The 27,689-nt window shown below is 40.9% G+C and overlaps 1 protein-coding gene across 1 annotated transcript; it reads left to right on the plus strand.

Annotated features, from left to right (window-relative positions):
• Positions 1-1,956: 1,956 nt before the first annotated feature.
• LOC140600299 (uncharacterized) lies at positions 1,957-27,416 on the plus strand. The gene is made up of 4 exons (XM_072768472.1): positions 1,957-2,303; positions 6,253-6,379; positions 6,880-6,975; positions 24,101-27,416. Exons 1-4 carry the CDS (start codon positions 2,289-2,291, stop codon positions 26,590-26,592), a joined length of 2,730 nt encoding a protein of 909 aa, XP_072624573.1. The 5' UTR covers positions 1,957-2,288; the 3' UTR covers positions 26,593-27,416.
• Positions 27,417-27,689: the final 273 nt, after the last annotated feature.

The raw sequence follows: 27,689 nt of genomic DNA on the forward strand, positions 1-27,689 counted from the left end.
CTTTTTAGTCAGTGAAGGGGGTGAAAACGACATTTCCTGAATCTGCCCCATTTTGATTGCTTTTTCAATCAACATCATCTTTCTGCCAAAGTGGTCCATCATGGAGCAGTCTGGGCTTGGCCCACACTAAATGGAGGATATTTTGTTGACATAAATAAAGCACACACAGAAAAAAAAATTTGGTATGAAATCACATGGAATCTAAAACAAGGTTAACATCATCATTTGAGGATGAGAATGTTTGCTGCCCAATACTGAGAGTGAAGGAAATGTTGAGATATTGATCAAATGTTGATTGAAAGTTAGTAATTGGAACCCTCACTAAAATGGAGTCAGGAGGTTTTCAGCAGAGGGAGATCTTAAGCCCTATCACTCATAGTCAATGGCAGTTCCAACAGGAAGGGAAGATCTTGACCTTACACAAGCTTGACCTTGGGAGCGGTTTATACCTACTATTGCAACCAAAGGAAGAGATGCTTTTCTTATCCCTCCCAGGCAACAGCCTCACCAGTGAAAACCCACCGTCCTTCATTTTTTTTTTTAATTTTTATTTATTTATGATAGTCACAGAGAGAGAGGCAGAGACACAGGCAGAGGGAGAAGCAGGCTCCATGCACCGGGAGCCTGACGTGGGATTTGATCCCGGGTCTGCAGGATCGCGCCCTGGGCCAAATGCAGGCGCCAAACCGCTGCGCCACCCAGGGATCCCCCCACCGTCCTTCAAACCATTTTACCAGAAATAATTTTTATTCTGTTACAGACTTCTCAACTTAAGCCTTGTCTCCTCAAACCAAGCACGCCTCTTTTTGTTCCCTGGACTTGCCTATGGTTTTGCCACAGCTTGTATGTTTCTAATTGCAATTCTCTGTATTCCTGAATAAATCCACCTTTTAAGGGGATCCCTGGGTGGCTCAGCGGCTGAGCAACTGCCTTGGGCCCAGAGTGAGAATCTGGATGCCCAGGATCGAGTCCAACATCAGGCCTCCCTTCATGGAGCCTGCTTCTCTGTCCGCCTGTGTCTCTGCCTCTGTGTGTGTGTGTGATAAATCAATAAAATCTTAAAAAAAAATAAACCCATCTTTTGGTGAAAAAATTATAGGCAGTTTTTATTTTTTAAGAAGAATTTATTTATTTATTTACTCATGTGAGAGAGAGAGAGAGAGAGAGAGAGAGAGAGAAAGGCAGAGACACAGGCAGAGGGAGAAGCAGGGTCCTGGGATTCAGTCCCGGGTTGGGCTCCCTGGTAAAGGAGGAGCCTGCTTCTGACCCTCTGCCTCTCTGCCTGCTTGTGCTCTGCCTTTCCACTCTCTCTCTCTCTCTCAAATAAATAAATAAAATCTTGAAAAAGAAAAAGAACAGAAGACACAGGAAAAGGTGTGACACCCAACGGTTCTTTAAGGAAGAGATATTTGCATTTGTAAGGGAAAGGTCCTTTCCTAAGAGTATCTCCCTTTGTGTAGCAGGAAGAGGGAGAAGGTGTAAATCTTGAGAAACTCTCATCAGTAAGAAGGCGTGGATTTAAATCTGGTAACCGCACAGCCTTGGTTGCGGTGCTTTGCCGGTCACCTCCCCAGATGTTTCCCGGAGTATCAAAATAGATCATCCCCGGTCGCCTGGGTGGCTCAGCAGTTGGGTGTCTGTCTGCCTTTGGTTCAGGACGTGATCCCAGAGTCCCAGTATCGAGTCCCACATGGGGGTCCCTGCGAGAAGCCTGCTTCTCCCTCTGCCCGTCTCTGCCTCTCTGTGTCTCTCATGAAGAAGTAAATAAAATCTAAAAAAAAAAAAAAAAAAGTTCTTCCCCCTCGGATTCTGTCAATTGATGGTGGAAACAACAGCGTTGTTTTAAGTCAGTGCTCCGGGTGATTCTAAGTGAGGCCACAGTTAAGTAGAAAGGCTTCCTTTTAATTTCTGAGAATTGAGAGCAGGCTTCGCCGTAGGAGGGGTAATGGTCTCCACTACCCGAGTCAGGAGGGTTAGGGCCACAGCACACGGGGCCTAGGCTGTAGCTGAATCTGTGAGCATCTGGGGGAGGGGAGGGCCCTGGAAGCAGAGAAGGAAAAATCAGTTCCTGATTTCCAACTGGGAGTTCACAGCTTCTCAACAGCTCCAGGCCCAAAGGACTAGGAAGTTGGGCTTTTTGTGCATTTCAAAGTCCTGCCTGCAGGGGAGCAGTTTATAGGTGGAGAGACTTGGCTGCCTCTAAAGGTGTGTTCTCCTGATGCAGCTGGGACTCCTCCACGGAGATCTTGTGAGAGAGCTCGCTAGAGGCCGAGGTGGACGGAGCAGAGATGGCGGGGTCTCAGGTAAGCCTTGTGTCCCAGCTTAGAGGCCGCAGTGCCTTTTTGGCCCGAAATTCCCTGCATTTGGAGATTGCAAGTGTTGATTCCTCCAGCTCTGATATTTCTGCCTCGTGGTTTCACTTATTGTTAAAAACCTTTTCAAATCTAATACCCGAGGCTCGATCTTAGAACACTTCTCCCCCATCTCTCCAACGGGGCTTCCCATAAGCCACCAAAACTGTATTTATATTTTATTTTTGGAGATCGTACGGGGGATGCCCGGGTGGCGCAGCGGCTTAGCGCCTGCCGTCGGCGCCGCGCGTCATCCTGGAGACCCGGATTGGAGCCGCACATCCGGCCCTGCGTGGAGCCGGCCTCCCTCCGTGTCGCTGCCTCAGTGTGCGTGTGTCTCAAGGATAAATGAATAAAAATCTTTTTTTAAAAAAAGACACTCCTTTAAAAATACCCGAGGTAGGGCCGCCTGGGTGGCTCAGTGGTTGAGCGTCTGTCTCCGGCTGCGGGCGTGGTCCCGGCGACCCAGGATCGCGTCCCACGCCGGTTCCCCTCCGGGAGCCAGATTCTGCCTCTGCCTGTGCCTCCTCCTCTGTCTGTGTGTCTGGTGAATAGCTGAATAAATTCTGTAAAAATATTTAAATATGGGGATCCCTGAGTGGCTCACACTTTGGCGCCTGCCTTTGGCTCAGGTCGTGATCCTGGAAACCGAGGATTGAGTCCCACGTTGGGCTCCTGTGTGGAGCCTGCTTCTCCCTCTGCCTGTGTCTTTCATGAATAAATAAATAAAATCTTAAAAAAAAATGTATATATATACTAGGTATTACAAGACAGTGAAAGTATGTGACCGAAATTTATATAAATCCACTGTATTCTCATAATTACTATTCTAAACACCTCAGGAACAACAATCCTCTTGATGAAGTATGGGGAAGTTTTCAACTATATTTCACCTATATCTCACTAATAAAGTTTTCACCTATGTTAGGTGAAGTCCTGAGCCAACAGCCAAGAAAAAATTCTTGAGACGTCCTTTGGTGCTAAATGGTGGTTCTATTTTTTTTTTTTTTTTAAATGGTGGTTCTATTAAAGCACAAGGACAGGGCCTGCGGGCAGGAAGAGTCCCCAACCTGGGCCTGTGAGGGGTGGCTGATTATTCACCTGGGAGTTGGGAGGGGTTTGAGGATAGCATACTCTCTAAGGAATTCTGGAAGCAAGGTTTCCAGGACCTTGAAGGGGCTGGCAATTGTTGGGAAAAGGTCAAGTATACCATCTAATAAAACCTGAGTATGAGCCCCTTCAGATGGATAACTGTGGGTCATGTGCTGGAGGGATGATCGCCAACACCTACCTTGGGTGTCTAGAAATAAAGGACATTTCTAGAGAATTTTCAAAGGTTAAAGTAGACTTACAGGCTCCTGGGGGTCAGGCAAAGATTGCCTTTTGCCCTACGCAAAGTGTGACCATCGAGACAGTTGAGTCCGGATTGGAATGTCCCTCTGCCTGTTTCAAGGACTTGTCAATGTGCTGGCCCTGGCTCATCATTTGTCCTCAGCTAGCCCTCTGTTCCCCCATCTCTTTAGGCACTGCTACTAGTTTGTTTCCTACAGTTAATGTTACCTTCCTTTCCTTGGCTTGCTCCTCTCTGCCAGACTTCTCCCTATAAAATTCATACTTTCCTTCTTATCTTTCCTAAGGATCTTAGGTTTACTGAAGGATGTGCAGAAACTATCACATTTAAACAGGAAACTTCTGAATTTCTCTGGCTTCTAGTTTCTAATGAGAACAAAAGCAAAAGAATGTCCCCTGATAAATTCTTGAGATGGGCAGAGTGTGAGAGGACTGAAGGAATTCACAACTGCCTTAATGTTAATGCTTTGTTAGAGGCCAAAAGCAACTTTTGTTTGGCAATAGCCAGACCTCCAGGATCCTGTAAGTCTTCGTTAATATATGAAAGTCTCTTTAGTCTCTTTAGAAACTCCCTTTATCTTTGCCCCCACCTTAAAAGTATATAATGATTGGCCTGCCTTTCTTTCTTTCTCTTTCTTTTTCTTTTCTCTTTTTTTTTTTTTTAAATGATTAGCTTTTCAAAAGGATACCTCAGGTCTTTCTGCCCTCCTGTGGTCCTGTTCTTATGTCTTAACAGAAACAGCTTTTTGCAACAAAAATGGATCAGCATACCTTTTTGATCCTTAGCTCCAAGCCCACATCACATTAGCTTCCAATGGACAGTGAAGGCTCTCACCTTCCTGTAGTGAAATATTTACTTCTGGGAGTGGAGGCTCTCAATCAGACCTCCATCTGGTGGGTTTCAATGTTACTCCACACTTAGTGTCATGGTTAAACTTTTTTTTTTTTATATATATATATTTATTCCTCAGAGGCACAGAGAGAGAGGCAGAGACATAGGGAGAGGGAGAAGCAGGCTGCCTATGGGTAGCCCGATGCTGGACTCCCCCTGGGATCAGGACCTGAAGCAAAGGCTGATGCTCAATCACCTATTCACCCTAGCACCCCTAGAGTTTTATTTACTATTTACTTCTATTTCTTTCTTTTTTTTTTTTTTATTTATTTATTTAGGATAGTCACAGAGAGAGAGAGAGAGAGAGAGGCAGAGACACAGGCAGAGGGAGAAGCAGGCTCCATGCACCGGGAGCCCGATGTGGGATTCGATCCCGGATCTCCAGGATCGCGCCCTGGGCCAAAGGCAGGCGCCAAACCGCTGCACCACCCAGGGATCCCTACTTATATTTCTTCTATTTACTTCTTTGTAATAAAACACACACACACACACACACACACACACACACACACACACACACAAGAATCACATAATTGACCTATTTCACTGTCTTAAATCCTGAAAGATTATAGAACTACAGATAGAAACTATACCCGTGTGTGGATGTCACAGAAAGGAAACTTGATTTGCTGCCTCACAGATCACTGAGAATAACTTCCTAAGCAGAGACTCACAGAGCAAGGGGGAAAGGTTTCCTGTTTTTTAGGGTTAGGCTGGATATTTAGAAAGAGGGGCCTTGTCATCGTCTGTAGAACTGGGCAGAAACCCCACATGCATCTGAAGACAGCACTTCTACACATACTTGGGTTATATAACTGAGGTTTGTGCTCCTCCTTGCTGGAGACTTTGGTAATAAATGAGGTAAGAGACATTTTTGGTTACTCCACAGGTTACTGTTTGTTTCAACTGTAGAGGGTGAGTCAGGGGTTTAGCTCAAATTGGGCTGGTCCAGGCTGTTCCTCAGGGGGATGTAGTTTTGGAATGTTGCTGAGGTCCAGAACCTTGAGGTCTTTGGTGCAAAAACGTGTTTGTATTAAAGATGAGGACAGGACCAATGAGTAGAAAGAGTTGCAGCTGCTGCAGCAGCCTGCTGCCTGCTGGCTCCAATTGCCCAGGGATTGTGAGGAGCAACTGATTACACATTCTGCTGTTGGGGCAAGTGCAGAGTAAGGGAGTTCCAAATGGCTTTTCATATGCTCAAAGACACTCAACAGGATACAATGGCCCCGTTACTGTCAAACTAAGGTTGTTTGTCCCTCTAGGAAGGTATTCACCTTGAGAAAGTTGAGGACTTCCTCCAGGAGCTTTATACTCTAACTGACTCAAGTATTTGTCAGTGGACTGCATTTTACAGGGCCATTTAATATTATATACCTTTCTTTCTGCCTTTTTTTCCCACCTCAAGATCAGTCCTTTCCTTTTGGTGGATAGTTTCTGTTTCCATCACAGGAGACTCTGCCCATGGGGTGTTTTGCTGCAAGTAAAAGATGTGGTGGAAAGAGAGGTTAGTAAATGTGGGACCAAGGTTGGAGGGTACAAGCTGGTAAACACCTGAAGGTCAGGTCTTGGGGTCTAACTGATGACACTAATTCCCTCCTTCATCACTTGGGCCGTAATGAACTCTGCCTATGACCACTTGGTAATTGGTATTTATTGCAGAGACTGCTGACATTCAGGGATGTGGCCATAGAATTCTCTCAGGAGGAGTGGACATGCCTGAACCACACTCAGCGGAAACTCTACAGGGATGTGATGTTAGAGAACTACGGACACCTCCTCTTCTTGGGTGAGGATCACTCCTTCCAGATTTTCCATACCACACTCAGGGTTTCCTTCCTTCTTTTGAAGACTGTCTGTCTCTTGGAAGATTCCTCTTTGAATGACTGGAATGTGGATCTGGGCAGTAAAGGGAAAAAGTAGTGTTTTATAGACGTAGACAAAAGTCTTCAATTGCTTCCTTTCAGCTTTAATTTCCTCTTCCTCAAGGTAACATCATCACTTCTGTAGATGCGTGGGAATTCTGTACAGTGAGTGGCAGAAAATAGTACACTCCGTAAGTTAAACTCCAACTTACACCTTTTATTCTTGTGTCTAGTACTTGGCTGTGGAGGACAATTCTGAACACTGCACATCTCTCCTGTGTGTTCTAAAGGGGCAGCTGGGCAACAGCCTTCAGGAAATCATTTTCTTGAATCTACAGTGTCTTTTTTTCTTCTCTACTGAGTACAAGAGTGGATTGAAAGTTAGCATCACCAACAATACTCATCCCTTTTTTCTAATAAACAGGTCTCATTGTGTCAAAGCCAGACCTGGTCTCCTTTTTGGAGCAAAAGACAGAGACTTGGAGTGTGAAGAGAAAGAAGAGAGTAACCATCCATCCAGGTAGGTGGAAATGAATGAGGCAGATGACAGAGGTGCGGTCCACATGTGAAGGGGGAAGAGAGACCTTAAACTGTGGTGGGAGTAGTTCTCCTTGAAAGGATACACTCTTGAGAAACCTAGTTTATATTTTTCTCCCTGTCACAGAGGGACATGTGCTATCCAACATTATCAAGCTCTTAGCTTCTCTAAGGATCCTCCTTCAGCTCCACTGATGGTCCATCACTTCCACAGGGAGGGCCAGGAGACTCCCCTGGGAGTGGGAGGGTCTCCATAATCTGAGAGGTTCTCCATTGCTGTGAGGGTCCTGGGGAAGTCTCCCTGTTTCTCAGGATCCATAGCCTTAGCCCTTTGTAAGTTCTGTTTTGCGTCGTGAGAAGCATGTCGGGGTAGTGGTGGGCATACTGGGGTTGGTGCAGAAATCTGGGAACACTGGAGACAGGTACCACGTTTTCTGGCTTATGCATTCCAATGTTATGGAGGCTTTAATCTCTATTGTACAAAATTGACACTCAGTAATTTCATCAGATAACAAAGCACCTCCCTAAAATAAGAAAATCTAATTCTTTATTTCACTTTGGAAGTTAGTTTTTCTTTGTATGAACTGAAATTAGGATATAACAGTGTGTTCCATTCCTTAGTGGTGAAATAATGTAATGTATCTGTTTGTATCCTAGAATTCCTACCTAAATTAATGCCATGGGGGAGCTAGAACATTTAGACCTTAGAACTTGAAGCCTATAATAAATTCTCAATTTTTACCTTCTTTCTTAATACTTGCATCATTGTATGAATTTGTCTTGTATGACAGGAATTTCTTTTTATTTTGTCAAGTGTGTTTTCACTTTCTTATTAGTTATATATGAGATTCATCTGTTATTTATTACATCAAAAGTTCTGATATGACATGGGCATGTGAGGTAGAGGGATGTCTGGGTGGCCAGTCAGTTGGTCCCAGGTCAGGATCCTGGAGTCCTGGGGCTCAGCCCCTGCCATTGGGCTCCCTGCTCAGTGGGGAGTCTGCTTCTCCCTGTGCCCTTCCCCAGCTGCGCTCTCTCTCTCTCATTCTCTCTCAAATACATGGATAAAGTCTTAAAAAAAAAAAAAAGCAGTGAGATGTAATTCGTATAATTCCTGTATTTTAAAGAAAGTTTTGTTCATAAATGTAATTTTACTTCAGTGACAATTAGTCATTGGATTTTTCTTCTACTTTCCTTGGAATATATCTAAATTTAATCCCAAATATGTATTTAATGTATAGTGGCCTTTAGCATATTTTGCAACATTCTTGGTGTTTATTTAGAAATGAAGATGTTGTTTATTTCCTTGGTTTTAAGGAGTGGGTTGTGGCCTTAAATTCTCTGTTCAAGGAGGGATATATTAATAAAATAATACATTTGTATAATGCCTTTTTAAGTGGTTGTTCATATGATTTTCACTTACAGCTTTTAATGATTGATTTTATTTTATTTTTTTATTTTTTTATTTTTTATAAGATTTTATTTATTTATCCATGAGAGACAGAGAGATAGAGATAGAGAGAGAGAGGCAGAGATACAGGCAGAGGGAGAAGCAGGCTCTTTGCAGGGAGCCTGACTTGGGACTCGATCCGAGGTCTCCAGGATCACACCCTGGGCTGAAGGCAGGCGCTAAACTGCTGAGCCCCAGGCTGCCCCTAATGATTGATTTTAATGAATATTCTTTATAATACTGTGGTCAGTGAAAACCTGCCAATAATTCATGCTTATTTTTTATGATACATAGATAGAGTTTAAAATTAGTTTTATAGAAAGTTTCCTTGAGAATAATGCATCTGGGGTAGCCCAGGTGGATCAGCAGTTTAGCGCCGCCTTTAGCCCAGGGCCTGATCCTGGAGACCTGGGATGAGTCCCGTGTCGGGCTCCCTCATGGAGCCTGTTTCTCCCTCTGCCTGTTTCTTTGCCTCTCTCTGTGTGTCTCTCATGAATAAATAAATATATATATATATATATATTTTTTTTTTTTAAATTTTTATTTATTTATGATAGTTACAGAGAGAGAGAGAGGCAGAGACACAGGCAGAGGGAGAAGCAGGCTCCATGTACCGGGAGCCCGATGTGGGATTCGATCCTGGGTCTCCAGGATCGCGCCCTGGGCCAAAGGCAGGCGCCAAACCGCTGCGCCACCCAGGGATCCCATAAATAAATATAATATTAAAAAAAAAAAAAAAACAGAATAACGCATATGTTTTTTTTTTTTTTGGGAATGATTTTATTTATTTATTTCTTCATGAGAGATGGAGAGAGAGGCAGAGACACAGGCAGAGGGAAAGCAGGCTCCATGCAGGGAGCCCCATGTGGGGATGTGGACTGAATTCTAGGACTCCAGGATTACACCCTGGCCTGAAGGCGGACGCTAAACTGCTGAGCCACCCAGGAATCATGTATTTTAATGCATCTTATTTTAATGTAGCTTTTCTATGGTTAAATTTTGTCTTATTCTGGCTTTGTAATTCCATAACAATGTGCTTCCTTTTGTCTGGGATTTTCCACTACATTAGTTAGTTGTGGTTTTGGTTTTACTTGTGTATTTAGTTACACCATGACCATTCTCTTTTTCTTTAATTTTTCCATAAGATTTTTTATCTATTCATTTGAGAGAGACAGAAAGAGCAAATGAGAGCATAGCACAGGGGAGGACCAGAGGGAAAAGGAGAAGCAGAGTTCGCGCTGAGCAGGGAGCCTGACCTGGGCTCAATCCCAGGACCCTGGGATCAGGATGTGAGCTGAAAGCAGACACAGAACCGACTGAGCCATCCAGGTGCCCCAAGGATGACAGTTTTCAAGTACAGAGTTCAGAGACCATCTGAAGGATTGTGACCATGATCTGGCCCGAAATTAAGAGTCCGATGCCTAACATGATTCCTTCCTCTGCTTCAGCTCTGTAGTCTCTTTCTTGTTTGAACAAACACCCACCCTTTGTCTGAGCAGCCACGACAATGCATCCAGAGGGTGCTGTCGTTCCCTCTGCCTCCATGTCATGCGTGCCTCCTCAGGCAGCAGCCAAGAATCCAGATCCCTGAACCTACAGGTCACTCTTTCTCTCCTGAGGAGAGGTAAGAGTTTTTTCACAGGTTGGCCTTCGTGTGTCAGGGAGGGTGAGCTGCTGCTGTTGTGGGCAAGTGTCACAAACTTTCTTAGTGTCTTTGATGTGGCTCTTCTTCATCTGTACCTGCCTGGGGGTGCTGTGTTTTCCTAACTGGCTTCTGGAGCACTGAAAAAGGTAATTTGGTCCATTTTTGTTGTCATGGAAGAGCAAATCCTGGTGGTTCCTATGTCTCCAGATTCATCTGAAGTGCTATACTGGGTATTCAGTTTACACATTAGAATTTTAACATAATATACGTGTGTGTTCACTAAGTGGGATGTCTTGTTTTAAATCTTTTAGTTGTGGAGATGCCTGGGTGGCTCAGCGGTTGAGCGCCTGCCTTCAGCCCAGGGCATGATCCTGAATCCCGGGATCGAGTCACACATTTTGCTCCTGAATGGAGCCTGCTTTTCCCTCTGCCTGTGTCTCTGCCTCTCTCTATCTCTGTGTGTCATTCATGAATAAATAAGTAAATCTTAAAAAAATGAATAATTAATCTTTTAATTGTGTCTTTCCATAACATCCAGGGTTGTTGGCCAAGACAGGCGAAAAAGATTCATTCCATAGTAGAGTGATAGGGGAGGATGTGGAATCTGTAGTCCTAAGTTTTTATACTTAATGAATGACTGGGAAAGATGGGGTCGTGGAGGGCAGGAGGGATGTGATGATGGATATAAGCATACTGGGACAGTTGCCCATAATGGAGTCTTCACTGCCAGAAGAGATCAGAGATATAAAACAATTGTTTGAGAATCCCACTTTAATTCTGTTATATTTGCAGAATTATGTATTTGAGTGCAAGGACCCACATCCACTTTTAAACCTATTATTTTCTGAAAGGACTTTTGGAAATTTTGGAAAGTGACCTAGTCCAAAGTAAAGAAATTACTTTGAATGAAAATAATCATTCAAACCATTTGACATATAAAGTTGGATAAATCATGCACTGAAATATTTCGGAAAGTCAAACACTTAAAAATTAAGATGAAAATTCTAAATGTGATTGATTTGAGAACTCCTTTTCAGTGGATTCATTGTTCTCCCACCAGCATGTAATCCCTCCTTATTCCAAAGTCTCTAATTTTGATAAACACAGGATGGTCTTTATCCAAATATCACTGTACAGTAGTTGCCACATAATACCTAATTTGATACAAGTATTCATGTGTTCAGAACTTTGGAAGATCTTCAGTGAGGACTTTATCTTCCATAATTACAGAGGTTTTTATTTTATTTTATTTTATTTTATTTTATTTTTTATTTTATATTTTATTTATTTATTTATTTTTTTTTACAGAGGTATTTATTTTTTAAAAAGACATTACTTATTTGAGACAGAGAGCACAAGCAGGCAGAGCGGGTGGGAGGGCATGCTGACAGAGAGGAAGAAGGAGACTCCCTGCAGAGCAGGAAGACTGGCGGCAGGGCTTGATTTCAGGACTGGATCATGACCCTACCTGAAGGCAGATGCTTAACCAACTGAGCCACCCCGGTGCCCTTACAGAGAACCAGTATAAAAGTAATAAAGGTGGGAAAGTCTAATAAAGCTCAAATCTCATTGTATATCCTGTACCCTCGCTGGAGAAAAGACTTCTAAATGTAGCAACTAGAGCAAGGCTTTTAGGTTGTGTTCAGCACTCAATAGCAGAGATTTTATAATAGAAGAAAACTTACTAATTTCTAAAATGCGGCAAAGCCTTTAACTACCACCCTAAGCTTAACAACCTAACATAAGACATAATGAGGGGATGGCTGACAAATGTACAATAAAATTTGACAAAAACTTTTTGCGAAACTACAAACTTTGTGAACAGAGAGGTACATAGTGGAGAGATGTGCATAGTGGAGCAGAGGGTGCATAGTGAGGGGAAGCCCTTAAATGTAAAGAATGTTCAAGGCATTTAATTCATAACCAGAACTATTCAACATGAGGTAATGCATCCTGTGGAATAACTTAGAGTTGTTAAGAATAGTGTCCACATCTATGCCTAGAACTGCACTCTTATTGAACATCAGTAAGATAACAAAGCATACTGGGCAGAAACCATAGAAATATGGGATCCCTGGGTGGCTGAGCAGTTTAGCACCTGCCTTTGGCCCAGGGCATGATCCTGGAGTCCTGGGATCAAGTCCCACATCAGGCTCCCTGAATGGAGCCTGCTTCTCCCTCTGTCTATGCATCTGCCTCTCTCTCTCTCTCTCTGTGTCTCTCATGAATAAATAAATAAAATCTTAAAAAAAAAAAAAGAAATGTAAAATTGATGCAAGACCTTTGGTTTTACTACATACTTCAGAAAAGAAACATCTTTATAAAGGATAAAAACATTAAGGACATAAATAATTGGTAAGTTGTGAAATGGAAACGAAATCTAAACATCAGAATTCACAGAAGAAAGCAGTAAGTCAATATCACTTTTCACGCATGATCTGAAATCCAAGTATTTATTATAGAGAAAAATCCAAAGTTAAAACACACAGATCACTCACATCTCAGCCTTGGACAATGCAAGTGTTAGGGGCACCACCTCATTACAGTTGAAAACCTGTGTGGGTCAGCCCCGGTGGCGCAGTGGTTTAGCGCTGCCTGCAGCCCAGGCGTGATCCTGGAGACCCTGGATTGAGTCCCAGGTCAGGCTCTCTGCATGGAGCCTGCTTCTCCCTCTGCCTGTGTCTCTGCCTCTCTCTCTGCATCTCTATGAATAAATAAATAAATATCTTTAAAAAAAAAAGGAAAAGAAAACCTCTGTGTATATTTTGAGTGCCCCAAATAAAAACCATACCTGTTTTTTCAATAGAAATAACCTGTTGTTGACCTCAGAAGCCTCACCTAGAACATATACAGTCAATCCGCATTTTTTGGTATGTTACCTGTATTATTTTTGGTATTTTTTTATAATAATGTTAGCTTGAGAATAGAAAATATTAAGTGAAGAGAAAACACATTTACAGTACTCTCCTGTATATATATATATATATATATATATATATATATATATATATATATATATCTCTGCTGTTGAAACCCGGTATTCAGCGGTCCTCTGTATCTGTTAATATCCCTGTCAGGATGGAGAGGAGATGGTTGTCTGAAGAGAGATAATTATTTTCGGTGTGTCTCCTGTTTTCTTTTGACCATATTTGACATTTTTGCATGGCAGATGTTAATTTTAGTCTGAAATCCTCTCATTCCAAGGCTTTATCGTTTGTGTACATGTAAGATGATTTGGTGGCTGCTGTCTCACAGACATGCAGGGCTCTGGTATGAGGGGGACTTCATTCCTACCTACTTTAACATGGAAGATTAAGGACATTATAATGTACAGTTAATGAAGAAAGTCCACATGGAGATGCTGCTTGTGGCTGACCTGTAAGTGTGATCGAAGTCCCGAGGAAGTAAGTGTCCAGGGCACCTTTCCTTGCATTAAAGTACGACAGAGAAACAGTCTGAATTTTAAATAGTGTTTCCATTTGCATTTTAAGGAGAATAGAGTGGTAGTTTATTAAAAGCTGGATGTATCTTCATGATAGCAATTGATACAAGTCAAGAATATTAGTTATGCAGTTGAAATAATGAGATTTTCACAGGTACCTGAGGGATGTAGAGCTAACTCTTCCGTAACCTGTATTTTTTTAAAGATTTTATTTACTTATACATGAAAGACACACAGAGAGAGGCAGAGACACAGGCAGAGGGAGAAGGAGGCTGCATGCAGGGATCACCTCCTGAGCCGGAGGCAAAGCCCAACCGCTGAGCCACCCAGGTGCCTCCCATTACCTGTATTAATGTCTTGTATGAATTTCATAACTAACTTGAAAAAATATTTAAATAAGTTCCAATTCACTTTCATCTGGATTCATTTCATTGTACAATGTGAACAGAGTGTATTTGGGGAGATCTCAGGAAGCTCAAGGAGAGTATTGAGAGAAGGCAGAGACAGAACTACGGTAAGCCGAGAAAGACTGTTAGAGTCAAATTCATTTATGAATAAAGATTTGTGTTAAGCACATTGTGTGTGTGTGTGTGTGTCTGTCACAATATTGATATGAATGTAAGCACAGAGCTTTTTAAAAAAATTTTTTTAATTAATTAATTTGAGAGAGTGACAGAAAGAGAGAGCATGAACAGGGAGGAGAGGGAGAAGCAGACTCCCCACTGAGCAGAGAGCCCAAGGTGAGGCTCCATCCTAGGACTCTGGGACCATGACCTGAGCCCAAGGCAGACCCTTAACTGGCTGAGCCATCCAGGAACCCCAAATAGAGTATTTGTAGGAATCACTTACCTGTGGATAACTCAGGGATGAGCTGTGACTTAGTTCCTGCAGAGGTTATCCAATTTAGCCCATAACAGAATCACCAGGAGCACTTGTAAATCTTAGATTGCTGTGTCTATCTCCACATTACCATGTCAGTACTTCTAGGGTACATTCCCCAAATTTCCTTTCTTACACTTTCTCAGGTACCTGTCCAGGGAACCCATTCTGAGAACCAATGACTAGAAGCAGATGTCTATAAGATCCCAGATTCCCCCAGGGAACCCCTTGAGGCCAGACCTATGTGGGCACCCAAGAATCAGCTTGACATTTGGGGAATGCTGGGTTCCCACCATGGGCGCTCTCTCTCATGGTGGAACAATTGTAGTTCCAGCTGGCCCCTCATGGTGGAGCGCTGTGCTGGCCCCAGGGAAGGTGCATTGTGGTCAGACTGAAATTGTTCCTCTTACCCTTCTAATGTCCCCCTTGTCTCTGTGGTCCAAGGGGTGATTCAGTCTCACTCTTGAGTACTGAGAGTTGCCTAGTGATGTCTATCTCAGAAGTACTGAGGTGGAACTACCTGCTTCACCATGTTGATGATGTCATCCCTCTGTGATAAGTATTTTTTTTTAATGTCTCCTCAGCTAAAAATGTTTCCCTATGTACATGTATGTATATCTGTGTATGTTTATATGTGTGTGTATAAATATGCACATAAATATAGGTTATGCTTATTCTCCATGAAATAGATTATTGAAATCCTGTACATCTGGATCTTCAAAAATAAAACTAATAGTGACCAAGTCCTTTGGCTTTAAAGGTTATTCAATAGGATTTTTATTTTGCCATGCCACGTGTTTGGTTGGTTATCACTACACAGCATTTGTTCCATTTAGTTTTTTTCAATTTCACCCTCGTGTTTTAGTTCTCTCTCCAGAAAATTCCAGTGGAATATATTCGAGCAGTTTAGTGTCACCAGGAACATTTGGTTTATTTGTGTTTAATATCTTAATGAAGATATTGGGGTTTGGCTATGCTACATTTTTTGTCTTTCCTGATACGCTCCCTGTTTTTTTATTCCTTTCTTGTGTTCCTATATGCATTTTAAGAAAATAATTGTACATTTTCTTCTTTCTTTTCTGTGCACAATGTATATCAGTACCATATTGCTTGAGCTAGAAACTAAAGCATTCTTTGAAAATCTCGTCCTTCCTACATTTATTTTTTTATTTTTATTTTTTTAATAATTATTTATTTATTTATGATAGTCACAGAGAGAGAGAGAGAGGCAGAGACACAGGCAGAGGGAGAAACAGGCTCCATGCACTGGGAGCCCGATGTGGGATTCGATCCCGGGTCTCCAGGATCGCGCCCCGGGCCAAAGGCAGGCGCCAAACCGCTGCGCCACCCAGGGAACCCTCGTCCTTCCTACATTTAATTTCACCTTGTCAATATATCTATTTTATGACACTTCTCTTTTTACATCTTTTTATTTCTTTGCTTTTTAGAATTTTTAAGCTTTTAATTTTATTTTTATTTATTTTTAATATTAGCAGGTCAACATTTTTAGGACCCCATTTCTGAGCAATTTCTGCCCCTAAACCAAGGCTTGAACTCCCAAATCAAGAGTTGCATGTTCCACAAACTGAGCCAGAGAGTTTCTCCATGTTGAATATTTTTTTGAAGTAAAGTCACACATTCAGAACATATGTTAACAGCTCAATTGAATTTCACAAACTAAGCACGTCTCTATAAACTGTTGCGGTCATGAAACAATATTATTTGACCTCAAAATATTACTTGACCTCTGCAATTCCTTTTATTTCCTTGGTACCTTACCACAAGGCTCAGCACTCTTTTAACGCGGAAAGCCATAGATCGCTGTCCTCGTTTTTGTACTTTATATAAATGTAATCAGGCAGTGGGAACTCTTGTATTTGGCTGTTTTTCTATCTATACTTGTGAATTGATCTGTATTCCTTCATGTTATTGTGCATCATTGTTTAGAATGGATCCATCCGATTCCATTGTGTGAATATCAATTGATTACATCATTTTATGGCTAATGGAGGGGAATGATTTTCAGTGCAGGACTGTCATGATAGTACTGGCATGTAAAATCTATAATTTATCTTTTAGTGGAACGTGCACACATATCTGCTGGTTATATACGTGAGATCAAATTGTTGGTAAATATGTTTAATCATGCTCAGCCTTAATACCAAATACTACTAAATACTTAAGATTTTATTTATTTATTCATGGAGAAATAGAGAAAGGGGCAGAGACACAGGTAGAGGGAGAAGCAGGTTCCCCCCGGGGAACCTGATGCAGGACTTGATCCCAGGACTCCGGGATCACAACCTGAGCCAAAGGCAGAACCTCAACCGCTGATCCACCCAGGCGTCCCCATCCACACACTCTCTAAAACTTAGTAGTTTATGTCATTTTCTCTCTCTTTTTGAAAGATTTTATTTATTTATTCATGAGATGGGGGGGGGCGGGCAGAGACACTGGCAGAGGGAGAAGCAGACTCCATGCAGGGACCCCAGTGTAGGAGTCTATCCCCAGACCCTGGGATCATGCCAGGAGCCAAAGGCAGGCACTCAACCCCTGAGCCACCCAGGCGTCCCCCAAGTGGTGATTTTATTTGCTTTTTTGTTGTTGTTACTATGGTCATTAACCTTTTGATAATCTCTTTTTCAAAGTATCTGCTGGGTTATTGTGCCTATTTTTTCTGTTTTGGTATTTTTTTCTTCAGGCTTTATAGATCTATATATAATATATATATTATGAGAATGACTCCTTTTTTCCTTCCCTCACTCTATTTCTGTCTCTTGAGCTTTGATGCAGAGAAGTTCTTAATGTAATCCATTTTGTCGTTTCAACCTTTATGGTTGGTGGTTTTTATCATTTTTAGAAATTTTCTCATGTACTAACACCACACAGATAGAATCCTTTGTGTTTTTCTAAAAACATCATGATGATCTATATAATATCAATCAGAAATGTATTAAGAGTCATTGTTCTCTAGTTTCTGTAGTGACTGAGGTTTTCTATTTTTTCTTTTTTTCTCAACATGACTAACAAATTGAAGTGTATTCTGAAAGTGTTATATTGTGGTTTCTTTTCATTTGCTTTAATTAGTCATTTCTTCACATGAATTAATAGCACCACAGTCTTGGAGCACACTGCCACTGTACACTTTCTCCATCTCTTCCTGGATTTGGGGATGTTTAAGAATCTCAGAAAACCACAGAACCAATGTCACTTTGTTTTTGTTTTTTTTTTAATATTTTATTTATTTATTCATGAGAGGCACAGAGAGAGAGAGACAGAGACAGAGACACAGGCAGAGGGAGAAGCAGGCTCCATGCAGGGAGCCAGATGTGGGACCTGATCCCAGGACTCCAGGATCACACCCTGGGCAGAAGGGAGGTGCTAAACCACTGAGCCACACAGGGATCCCCCCATTCCCACTTTGGATATCAAAGCCTTCAGTGCGCCTCTGTGCTCTGATGAATAATTATTCCTATATCCCAAAGCAGAATGGACTAGAGGCTTTTTAAAAGATTTTATTTATTTATTTATTTATGTTTTTTTCTTTTCACTGTTTTTATTCATTAATTTTAGAGGCTTGACAGTTGCAATAATTTACTTGTTATAGATTGTAGCTGGAATTTTGGCAAACCAAAGCCGTTTTACCTATATCTCTCTCCTTACCTCAATGGAGGTAGGTTAAGTTCTACAGATTTTATTGTCCAACATATGAGTATACTCAACTCATGGGACATTGTCCCTAAAGGGGTCCCACCCACAGGTGACAGCCTCTGGGTGAAAATATTTCTGCCAGGACTTTGCATGCACACATCTTTGGTACGTGGCTAGTGCTGTGTCCATTATGGTACCATGTGGGTCTTCCTTATCTTCCTGATCATTAATGTTAACCCTATGGACTGTTTTTCGGAGGGGGGTTAAAGTAAGGCTTTCAGGTACATTGACTTTTTAATTTTCTTCTGTAGGTCACTGCCAAATGTACAGCAAAAGAGTATGAAGAAAAACATGTTTTGGATAGGGTTGTAATATCTGGGCAGCCCGGGTGGCTTACGGGTTTAGCGCCTGCCTTCGCCCCCGGGCGTGATCCTGGAGATCCTGGATCGAGTCCCACGTCAGGCTCCCTGCATGGAGCCTGCTTCTTCCTCTGCCTGTGTCTCTGCCTCTCTCTCTCTCTGTGTGTCTCATGAATAAATAAATAAAATCTTTAAAAAAAAAAAGGTTGTGATATCTTATCAAAATGATACATTTGCTTTATGGAGCACTGTTGTTATTCTTTGATACCATGTTGTGAGCTTGTGATCTGGACCAGCAGTTTTTTCATCCACTCCAGGCAGAAGCAGTAGGTCAGCTGTATTCATAATAAGATCAACATTTCCTCCCAATCCTCACCTCATTTCGAGCCATCCAAAGAACTTTTGTCCTGTGATCACCTGTTTCATTTCACCTGATCTCATCCATCTTTTATGTCTATATACTTTTAATTTTTAAAAAATATTTTATTTATTTATTCATAGACACAGAGAGAGAGAAACAGAGACACAGGCAGAGGGAGAGGGAGAAGCAGGCTCCATGCAGGAAGCCCGATCCCAGGTCTCCAAGATCACACCCCAGGCTGCAGGCAGCGCCAAACCGCTGCGCCACCAGGGCTGCCCAGTTTTTAAAGGTTTAATATATTTATTTGACAGAGAGCACAAGCAAGGGGTGCAGCAGAGCGACAAATAGAAGCCAGCTCTCCACCAAGCAGGGAGCCTGACATGGAGCTAAATCCGAGGACACTGGTTTCACGACCCAAACTAAAGCTTAACCGACTGAGCAACTGAAGTACCCCTATGTTGTTCTTTTTTTTTCCCCTATGTTCTTCTTTATGATATTTCTTGTTGATGAGTGGTGAACATCTCTGCCCTAAATCCTATGTATTTCCCAATTCTCAGCCATTTTCTTGTAATGAGGCATGATTGCACTGTTTCCAGGACCTGTTCTGCCTGGGTTAGAAGTACAATTTTGTCATCAAATACATGTAAATTAATATGCTTCTGCACAGATTAGGTGTTTCTTCACACATCTCCCTTGCAAGTTCACTACAGAAGTTTAAGGTAGACCTTCATGAGTACTGGGATTTGTTTACGTGGTTGAATGCAACACCCACAGGAACAGTGCAGAAGTGAATGTTATAAGTCACTCAATTCTTCTGCATTGTATCCTGCCAATGATAGCCTTGAAAAATATTTCCTGATGTAAACTGCTTTTTTCAAGTTTTAAAGACTTTATTTATTTTACAGAGAGGGTGTATGTGGATGGGGTGGGAGGGAGAGGGAGAGAATCTCAAGTAGACTTCATGCTGAGCACCGAGTCCAGAGTCTGTTGAGGAACCTGAACCCACAACCCCTGAGATCATGACATGAGCCAAAATCAAGAGTCAGACACTGAACTGCCTGAGCCACGCAGGCAACCCACATTGAATAGATTTTATCCCAGATCCTGTGTCAGGCTAATGAGTGTTTGATGAGGTGGTGCACATCTGGGGTAATTAGTCAAGAGACATGCTGGGGTCAGACTGAGTGGTGGATATTGTTGGGAAACGATTCTGTGGGTTTAAGTTACTCTGTATGTTAAGGATAGAGGCACTGAAAGTGTTTATCCTTAATTGGCTTTCCGCTGCTGTGCGAATATTAAAATGCTTTGAAATATAGTGACAATATCTTACCCTTAGATGGAGGACAGATTTGTTAACTATAGAGGAAAATGGATATCGTCTTCTATGGCAAAGGTTCAGGAAGATATGTTCTCTGCTCCTTCAAGATATTGGGGTTTCCTGTGCTCAGGGTCTCATAGATGCGACACAAACCCACTGCATATGCAGCATCTACATGTGTGAAATGGGGATTTGGAGCTGGCAAGTGAAATTAGCGTGATCAAGAAATTTGTTCTGTTTCATGTGTCATGAACCCTAAGATCCTTGGACTTGAATCCGAGAGTCCTCTGTCTTCTGCTAGCATTGGAAAATTGTTATAGGCAAGCTTGTTCCACTATAGAATATGTGGAACATGGAATTTTTATACTTCTTGGGATTATCCATGGGTTTATTTAAAAATGAAGTTGATGGGCACCTGGGTGGCTCAGTCACTGAGCCTCTGCCTTCGGTTCAGGTTGTGATCCCAGGTTCTGGGATCGATCCCCCGCAGGGAGCCTGCTTCTTCCTCAGCCTTTCTCTCTGACTCTCTCTGTGTGTCTCTCATGAATAAATAAACAAAATCTTAAAAAATAAAAACATGAAATTGATATTTATGCGTCTGTTTCTCCTTTTAATTTATTTGTTCACTCTGCACCTATAAGTGAAATCATGTGTTATTTGCTTTTATTTGCCTGACATAATCAGCACAGTACTTTCTAGGTATTTACAGTGTCCAGCACAATACTTCCTAGGTCTATTTTCATTGTCATCAATGGCAAGAAACCACAAAAAAGGCAGAAACAGACCCACTCCAAAAACAAAACAGAACTGCTGCTTTCTGGAGTGGAATGGAGAGGGATGATGGGCCAACTGGGTAAAGGGGAATGGAAGGTATAGGCTTTCAGTTATAGAATCGATAAATCATGAGGCTAAAGGATATAGCAGAGGGGATATGGTCAGTGGTATTGTAATCTGGTTCTATGGTGCTAGGTACTCCGTACACTTGCATGGAAAAACATTTAAGTTGCAAATGGATGTCAAAAGAAAGAGTAGCAACACCTATATCAAACAAGCTAGACTATTTTGTTCTTGTACGATGTTTATCCTGCTTTGGTACCAAACAAGCTAGACTATTTTGTTCTTGTACGATGTTTATCCTGCTTTGGTAATGCTGGGCCTCATAGGATGATGTTGAATATGTTCTGTCCATTCCACTATTTGTAAGATTTTGATGGATTGTCATTTATTATTATTTTTTTAATGTTCGGTAGAACTGACCAGCGAAGGTATGTGGTCCTGGGCTTTTCTGTGCTGGGAATTGTTTTTATTCTACATTCAGCTTTCATTCTTGTTATTGGTCTGTGAAGATCTACTTGTTGGGTTTAAGATTTCTATTTCATTCTTGTTTGTTTTATATATATATATAGGGGAATTATCTGAGAGTTTTTTAAGTTATCTGATTTGTTAGTATATAATTCTTCATGGCAATCTATTATCACAGTATGTATTTCTGTAGTTATCTGTTGTGTTTTCTGTCCCATTTCTTGTTTTAATTTTTGAGGCTTCTCTCCTTTTTTCTTTAATGTAGTTAAATTTTGATAATTTTTTGGAAAATCTGGGCATTGATGTCAATGTTATGTTACTGTTTATTATGGTCTCTATCTCTAATTTTTCTTTTTTAGTTCCTTTCTCTACTTGATCACAGCTAAGTTTCTTCTTTTTCTAGTTCCTTGTCTTGTAACATTCAGAAGAAAAGTTGGGGGTGTCTAGGTGGCTCAGTCGATTACACATCTGACTCTTAATCTCAGCTTAGGTCTGGATCTCAGGGTCTTGGGTTCAGGACGCAGTTAGTCAGTTAGGCTTCATGTTAGGTATGGAACCTACTATAATGAAGAAATGAATAAATAAAAGAAAAGAAGAAAGTTGAAACTGCAACTTAATTCAGGCATTTATAGTATTAAAAAAATTGAAAATGGAGTGTGTCGTAGAAAAAATTACTAGAAATAAACAATACCAGTGATAACCAACAAAACAACAAAAAAATAAGGATTCTTCAGGGTTTTTTATGGATGTCATCCGTAAAGAGATAAATTTGCATTTTCTTTTCCAATTTGGATTCATTTAAGGTTTTTTTTCCCATTCAGACTAGAATATCCAGTACTGTGTTGAATAGAAGTGAAATCGCTTTGTTATGATCATGCACAAGAAGCTTACAGTTTTTTTACTATTGAATATATTAGATTTCAGGTTTTCATACCTATATGGCCTTTATTAAGTTAAGGTGGTTTGCTTCTATTCCTACTTTATTCAGTGTTTTTAATAGTGAAACATTGTCCAGTATGCTCATATTCTTGTTCTGCAGCAATATGATTGCCATTTTTGATCTTCATTCTGTTTATGTGGAGACTTTAACTTATAGTTTTCCATATGTTGAAGCACCCTTGAATTCCTGGAAGAATTGCCTTTAATTGTGTTGTAAAACGTGCTTTTGATTCAGTGTGCTAGTTTGCTTTTTTATTGTGGACTTTGTATAACTGCGCCTCACAGGTAGTAGTTTGTAATCTTCTTTACTTGTACAGTCTTCCTTTGCCTTTGACAACCTGGTAACACTGGAGTCACAGAGACTATTTTGATAATTTCCCTTCTCTTCACTCCCTGAAAATGTTGGAAGAGATTTGAAATACTTTTCCATATGGCTCCTGGGTGGCTCAGCAGTTGCATGTCTGCCTTTGGCTCAGGGCGTGATCCCAGAGTCTCTGGATCGAGTCCCACATCAGGCTTTGTACATGGAGCCTGCTTCTCCCTCTGCCTGTGTCTCTGCCTATCTATCTGTGTGTCTATCATGAATAAATGAATAAAATCTTTGAAGAAAGAAAAAAGAAGTCCTTTTCCATTAAATCTCTGAATTAGGGCAGCCCAGGTGACTCAGCGGTTTAGCGCCGCCTTCGGCCCAGGGTGTGATCTTGGAGACCCAGGATCGGGTCCCCCGTCGGGCTCTCTGCATGGAGCCTGCTTCTCCCTCTACCTATGTCTCTGTGTCTCTCATGAATAAACAAATAAAATCTTCAGAAAAAATAAATAAATCTCTGAATTATCCAGTGAATTCATCTGGAACAAGACTTTTCCTTATTGGGAAGTTTTAGATTACTTTTTCCACTACTTAGTATTTGTAGACCAATTGTGACTTTTTAAATATTTCTTCAGGAAATATTTAATGGAATCCTGAAATCAGGGATCTTATATCTATTTTGAAATTTATACACATTTTTGGTATCTCTTTCTTCACATATACTTATCACTTGTCACTTCTTATAATTTGTGTTTTTATGGTATCAGTTAATACAGTCTGCTGTCACTTCCCTTCTGATATTAGTTGGCCTTTTTTTCATTCTTACTTGATTTTGTTAAAAGTCTGTCAATTTTGTTGATCTTTCCTGAAAACCAACTCTTCCTGTTCTTGTTGATAATTTCCTTTTTTTTTTTTTTTAAGTATTTATTTATTTATTCATGATAGAGAGGGAGAGATTGAGAGAGAGAGAGATGCAGAGACACAGGCAGAGGGAGAAGCATGCTCCATTCCATTCAGGGAGCCGGACGTGGGACTTGATCTGGGTCCAGGGCCTCACCCTGGGCTGAAGGTGACACCAAACCACTGAGCCACACAGGCTGCCCGATATTTTCCTATTTTTGCTGTTTCCTCTTCTGTCCTTTTCTGTTAATCTTTAAATTTCCTCCCTTTTGCAAAGTTTGGACTCACGGTACTTTCCTGATTTTTTTTGAGATATAACAAAGTGACTTGTACTATATCATGACAGTACTACAGCTATCTATTAGGCTATGTGGTCAGTACATTCTGTGTAAGTTTATGTGTCCATTTTTGAACAAAGTCCTGATGATTCCTTCTGAGCCATCTTGCTGATTTTCTATGACTGGTTTTTAGGTTATCTATTAGTGGTTGTCAGCATATTCATCTGAGAGTAGTGCGTGGAATAATTTTACATTTTTCTTTCTTGATTTCTTTCAGCCGTATCTTCTCGTGACACCCAGAGCTTGCTGTCAAAACCAAGCATCGAAGCTTCTTTCCAAAGAGTGTCAATGGGTAGATTAAAAAATAATACCATTGAGAATTTACACTTCATGACAGACTGGGACAATGATGGAGAGAGTCAAGGGCATCAAAGGCATCATGAAGGACACAACCAAACTGAGACTTCTGCCCATAATAAGAATCTCCCTGCCCAAAATGGTGAAGGATATAGAACATTATCTGTAACCTCCCTTTTTAAGTCTGCTATTTCCACAAAGCAGTGTGTTTCTGAAAACAAAAACTCAAATCAAATGTTCAAACTTACATATTTAGGGAACGACAATAGTTTGGAAAATCTGGGAAGTTACCTAGTCCATGCTGAAAATAATTATTTGAACCCTTGTGAAAAAAGAATTGGATTGACTATTCAGTCAAATATTTCTACAAATCAGAGATTTAAAAATGAAGAACAAAGTGCTAAACAGGATCCATTTGAGAGGTGTTTCACTAAGGAGTCGACCCTACAAAATTACCAGAGCCTTTTCAATGGAGACAGAGTTGCTCAATGCAGTGAATCTGAGAAAACATTTAACCAGGGCTCCAATGTTAGTCCATGTGTGAGGACTCAGCTTCTAGGGAACCATCATGAGGGTAGTAAATGTGGGGAAGTCTTTTATCAAAACTCTAACCTTAGTACACAAAGTAGTATGAATACAGGAGAGAATCCTCATAATGAATGTGTGAGTGCTCTTAGCCAGTCCTCCAATGTTGATGATCAACAGAGAATTTATGTGGGAAAAAAACCATTCAGGTGTAATCAACCTGGGAACATGTTTTGTCAAGCATCAAGGCTAAATATACATAAGACAGGCCATAGTGGAGAGAAAAGTGACATTTGTAAGGAATGTGGCAAAGATTTTGACTTGGACTCAGGACTACCTCAACGTCACGGTACACGTACTGGAGAGAAACCGTACAAATGTGAAGAATGTGGTAAAACCTTTAAAGTCTGCTTAACCCTAAATAGACATAGGCGCATCCATACTGGAGACAAACTTTACAAATGTGAAGAATGTGGCAAGGCCTTTACACAGCACTCAACCCTTACTCAACATCACACAATTCATACTGGTGAGAAACCTCACAAATGTGAGGAATGTGGCAAGACCTTTACAAGGCGTTCATATCTTACTCAACATCACAGAATTCACACTGGAGAGAAACCTTACAAATGTAAAGAATGTGGCAGGGCCTTTAACACTCGTTCAGTTCTTATTCTACATCATAGAATTCATACTGGAGAGAAACCTTACAAATGTAAAACATGTAGCAAAGCCTTTAACCAGCGCTCACTCCTTTCTAAACATTTGAGAATTCATATTACAGGAGAACGTTACAAATGTAAAGAATGTGGCACGGCCTTTACACAGCACTGGAGCCTTATTCAACATCACAGAATGCATACTGGCGGAAAACCTCACAAATGTGCGGAATGTGGCAAGACCTTTACTAGGCATTCATATCTTACTCAACATCACAGAATTCATACTGGCGAGAAACCTTACAAATGTAAAGAATGTGGCAATGCCTTTTACACTCATTCATGTCTTATTCAACATCACAGAATTCATACTGGAGAGAAACCTTACAAATGTAAGGAATGTGGCAAGGCGTTTCACCATCATTCAAGCCTTACTAAACATCACAGAATTCATTCTGAAGAGAAACCTTACAAATGTAAGGAATGTGGCAGGGCCTTTACACAGTACTCGACCCTTACTCAACATCACAGAATTCATACTGGCGAGAAACCTTACAAATGTGAGGAATGTGGCAAGACCTTTAATAGGCCTTCATATCTTACTCAACATCACAGAATTCACACTGGAGAGAAGCCTTACAAATGTAAGGAATGTACCAAGTCCTTTCACCATCATTCAAGCCTTACTAAACATAACAGAATTCATACTGAAGAGAAACCTTACAAATGTGAAGAATGTGGCAGGGCCTTTACACAGTACTCGACTCTTACTCAACATCACAGAATTCATACTGGCGAGAAACCTCACAAATGTGGGGAATGTGGCAAGACCTTTACTAGGCATTCACATCTTACTCAACATCACAGAATTCATACTGGCGAGAAACCTCACAAATGTGAGGAATGTGGCAAAACCTTTGCTAGGCATTCACATCTTACTCAACATCACAGAATTCATACTGGTGAGAAACCTCACAAATGTGGGGAATGTGGCAAGACCTTTACTAGGCATTCATATCTTACTCAACATCACAGAATTCATACTGGCGAGAAACCTCACAAATGTGGGGAATGTGGCAAAACCTTTACTAGGCATTCATATCTTACCCAACATCATAGAATTCATACTAAAGAGAAACCTTACAAATGTAAAGAATGTGGGAAGGTCTTTAGCCACCACTCAAGCCTTAGTCATCATCACAGAATTCATACTGGAGAGAAACTGTAAATGTAAAAAATGTGGCAAGGCCTTTAACCAGCACTCAAGTCTTACTTAACATCATAGAATTCATACTGGAGAGAAACCTTACTAATAAAAAGAATGTGGTCAAGCCTTTACCCAGCACTAACACCTTACTAGTCATCACAGAATTCACACTAGAGAAAAACCTTAACAAATGTAAAGAATGTGGTGAGGCCATTTAATCACTGTTCAACTTTTACTCATTATCAAAGAAGTCCTACTAGAGCAAGGCTGTAAGATTTTTGGATTGTGAGAGACTTTTTTTTAAGTTCTTTTAAGCTACAAGAAACTTAGCGGAAAATTATCAATATTCTTTTCTTTTAGAGTAGTTTATCCTAACTGTAAGACAGATTGCCCTGTATCTAAAACTGTATACAACGAAATTATAAAATATTCCTTGATTTTACAATGATTAATGAAAAACCTAAAAATTCTCCAATCCAACTGTGGAGGCCGAGAAAATTAAGGCCATTCCACCTTAAGTCCAACGTTAGCACAACTACAGCCATCTCAGGCCCCTGTGAATAAGAGCTGAATTTTACCTTATTTCAGTTACAGTTAAAAACAGCTTACAGCTTAACGCCCTAGAAAGTCCCATATCAGAATGAGAACAGAGCTTAATGCCTTTGAAAGCCACATATCAGAATGTAAACAGAACTTGAGAAATTCCTGCACCCCTTCTGGATGTCGCCTAGACCACTCCATAATACTAAGCTGGAACCCACCTCAGGGTCCAAGTCCCAGTGCCGCTGTCGAGTACACTTGACCCAAGCTCAACCTTCTAAATAAACCTGCATGTGTTTGGTTAAGTGTCGGCTCCTTGGTGGTTTCTCGGATACGTAATCTTGGGGACAATATTAACAAGGTATGCACTGATTTTTATGTTCTTTTATTGTTGTCAAACTGAGAGCAAAATAACTCATGGAATATAACAATAAGAGCTGAATAATCACAGAATTAATGGAAAAGAATAGTTTCACAGAACCACTTCTTCCCCTCATCCTATCACCTCTTGATGTTGATCAAACTGTACCATTGGCCATTTCTTTTTGTTTCTTTTTTTTAAAGCAAATGAGATTGTG

This window comes from Canis lupus, chromosome 1 (genome assembly GCF_048164855.1).
Source record: "Canis lupus baileyi chromosome 1, mCanLup2.hap1, whole genome shotgun sequence".
NCBI classification, from domain to species: Eukaryota; Metazoa; Chordata; class Mammalia; order Carnivora; family Canidae; genus Canis; species Canis lupus.

Excerpts from the sequence above, each read along its gene's own strand:
- LOC140600299 (XM_072768472.1), top strand. Across the intron at positions 6,380-6,879 it reads CGGACACCTCCTCTTCTTGG|GTCTCATTGTGTCAAAGCCA; the intron begins GTGAGGATCACT and ends TCTAATAAACAG. Across the intron at positions 6,976-24,100 it reads GAGAGTAACCATCCATCCAG|CCGTATCTTCTCGTGACACC; the intron begins GTAGGTGGAAAT and ends GATTTCTTTCAG.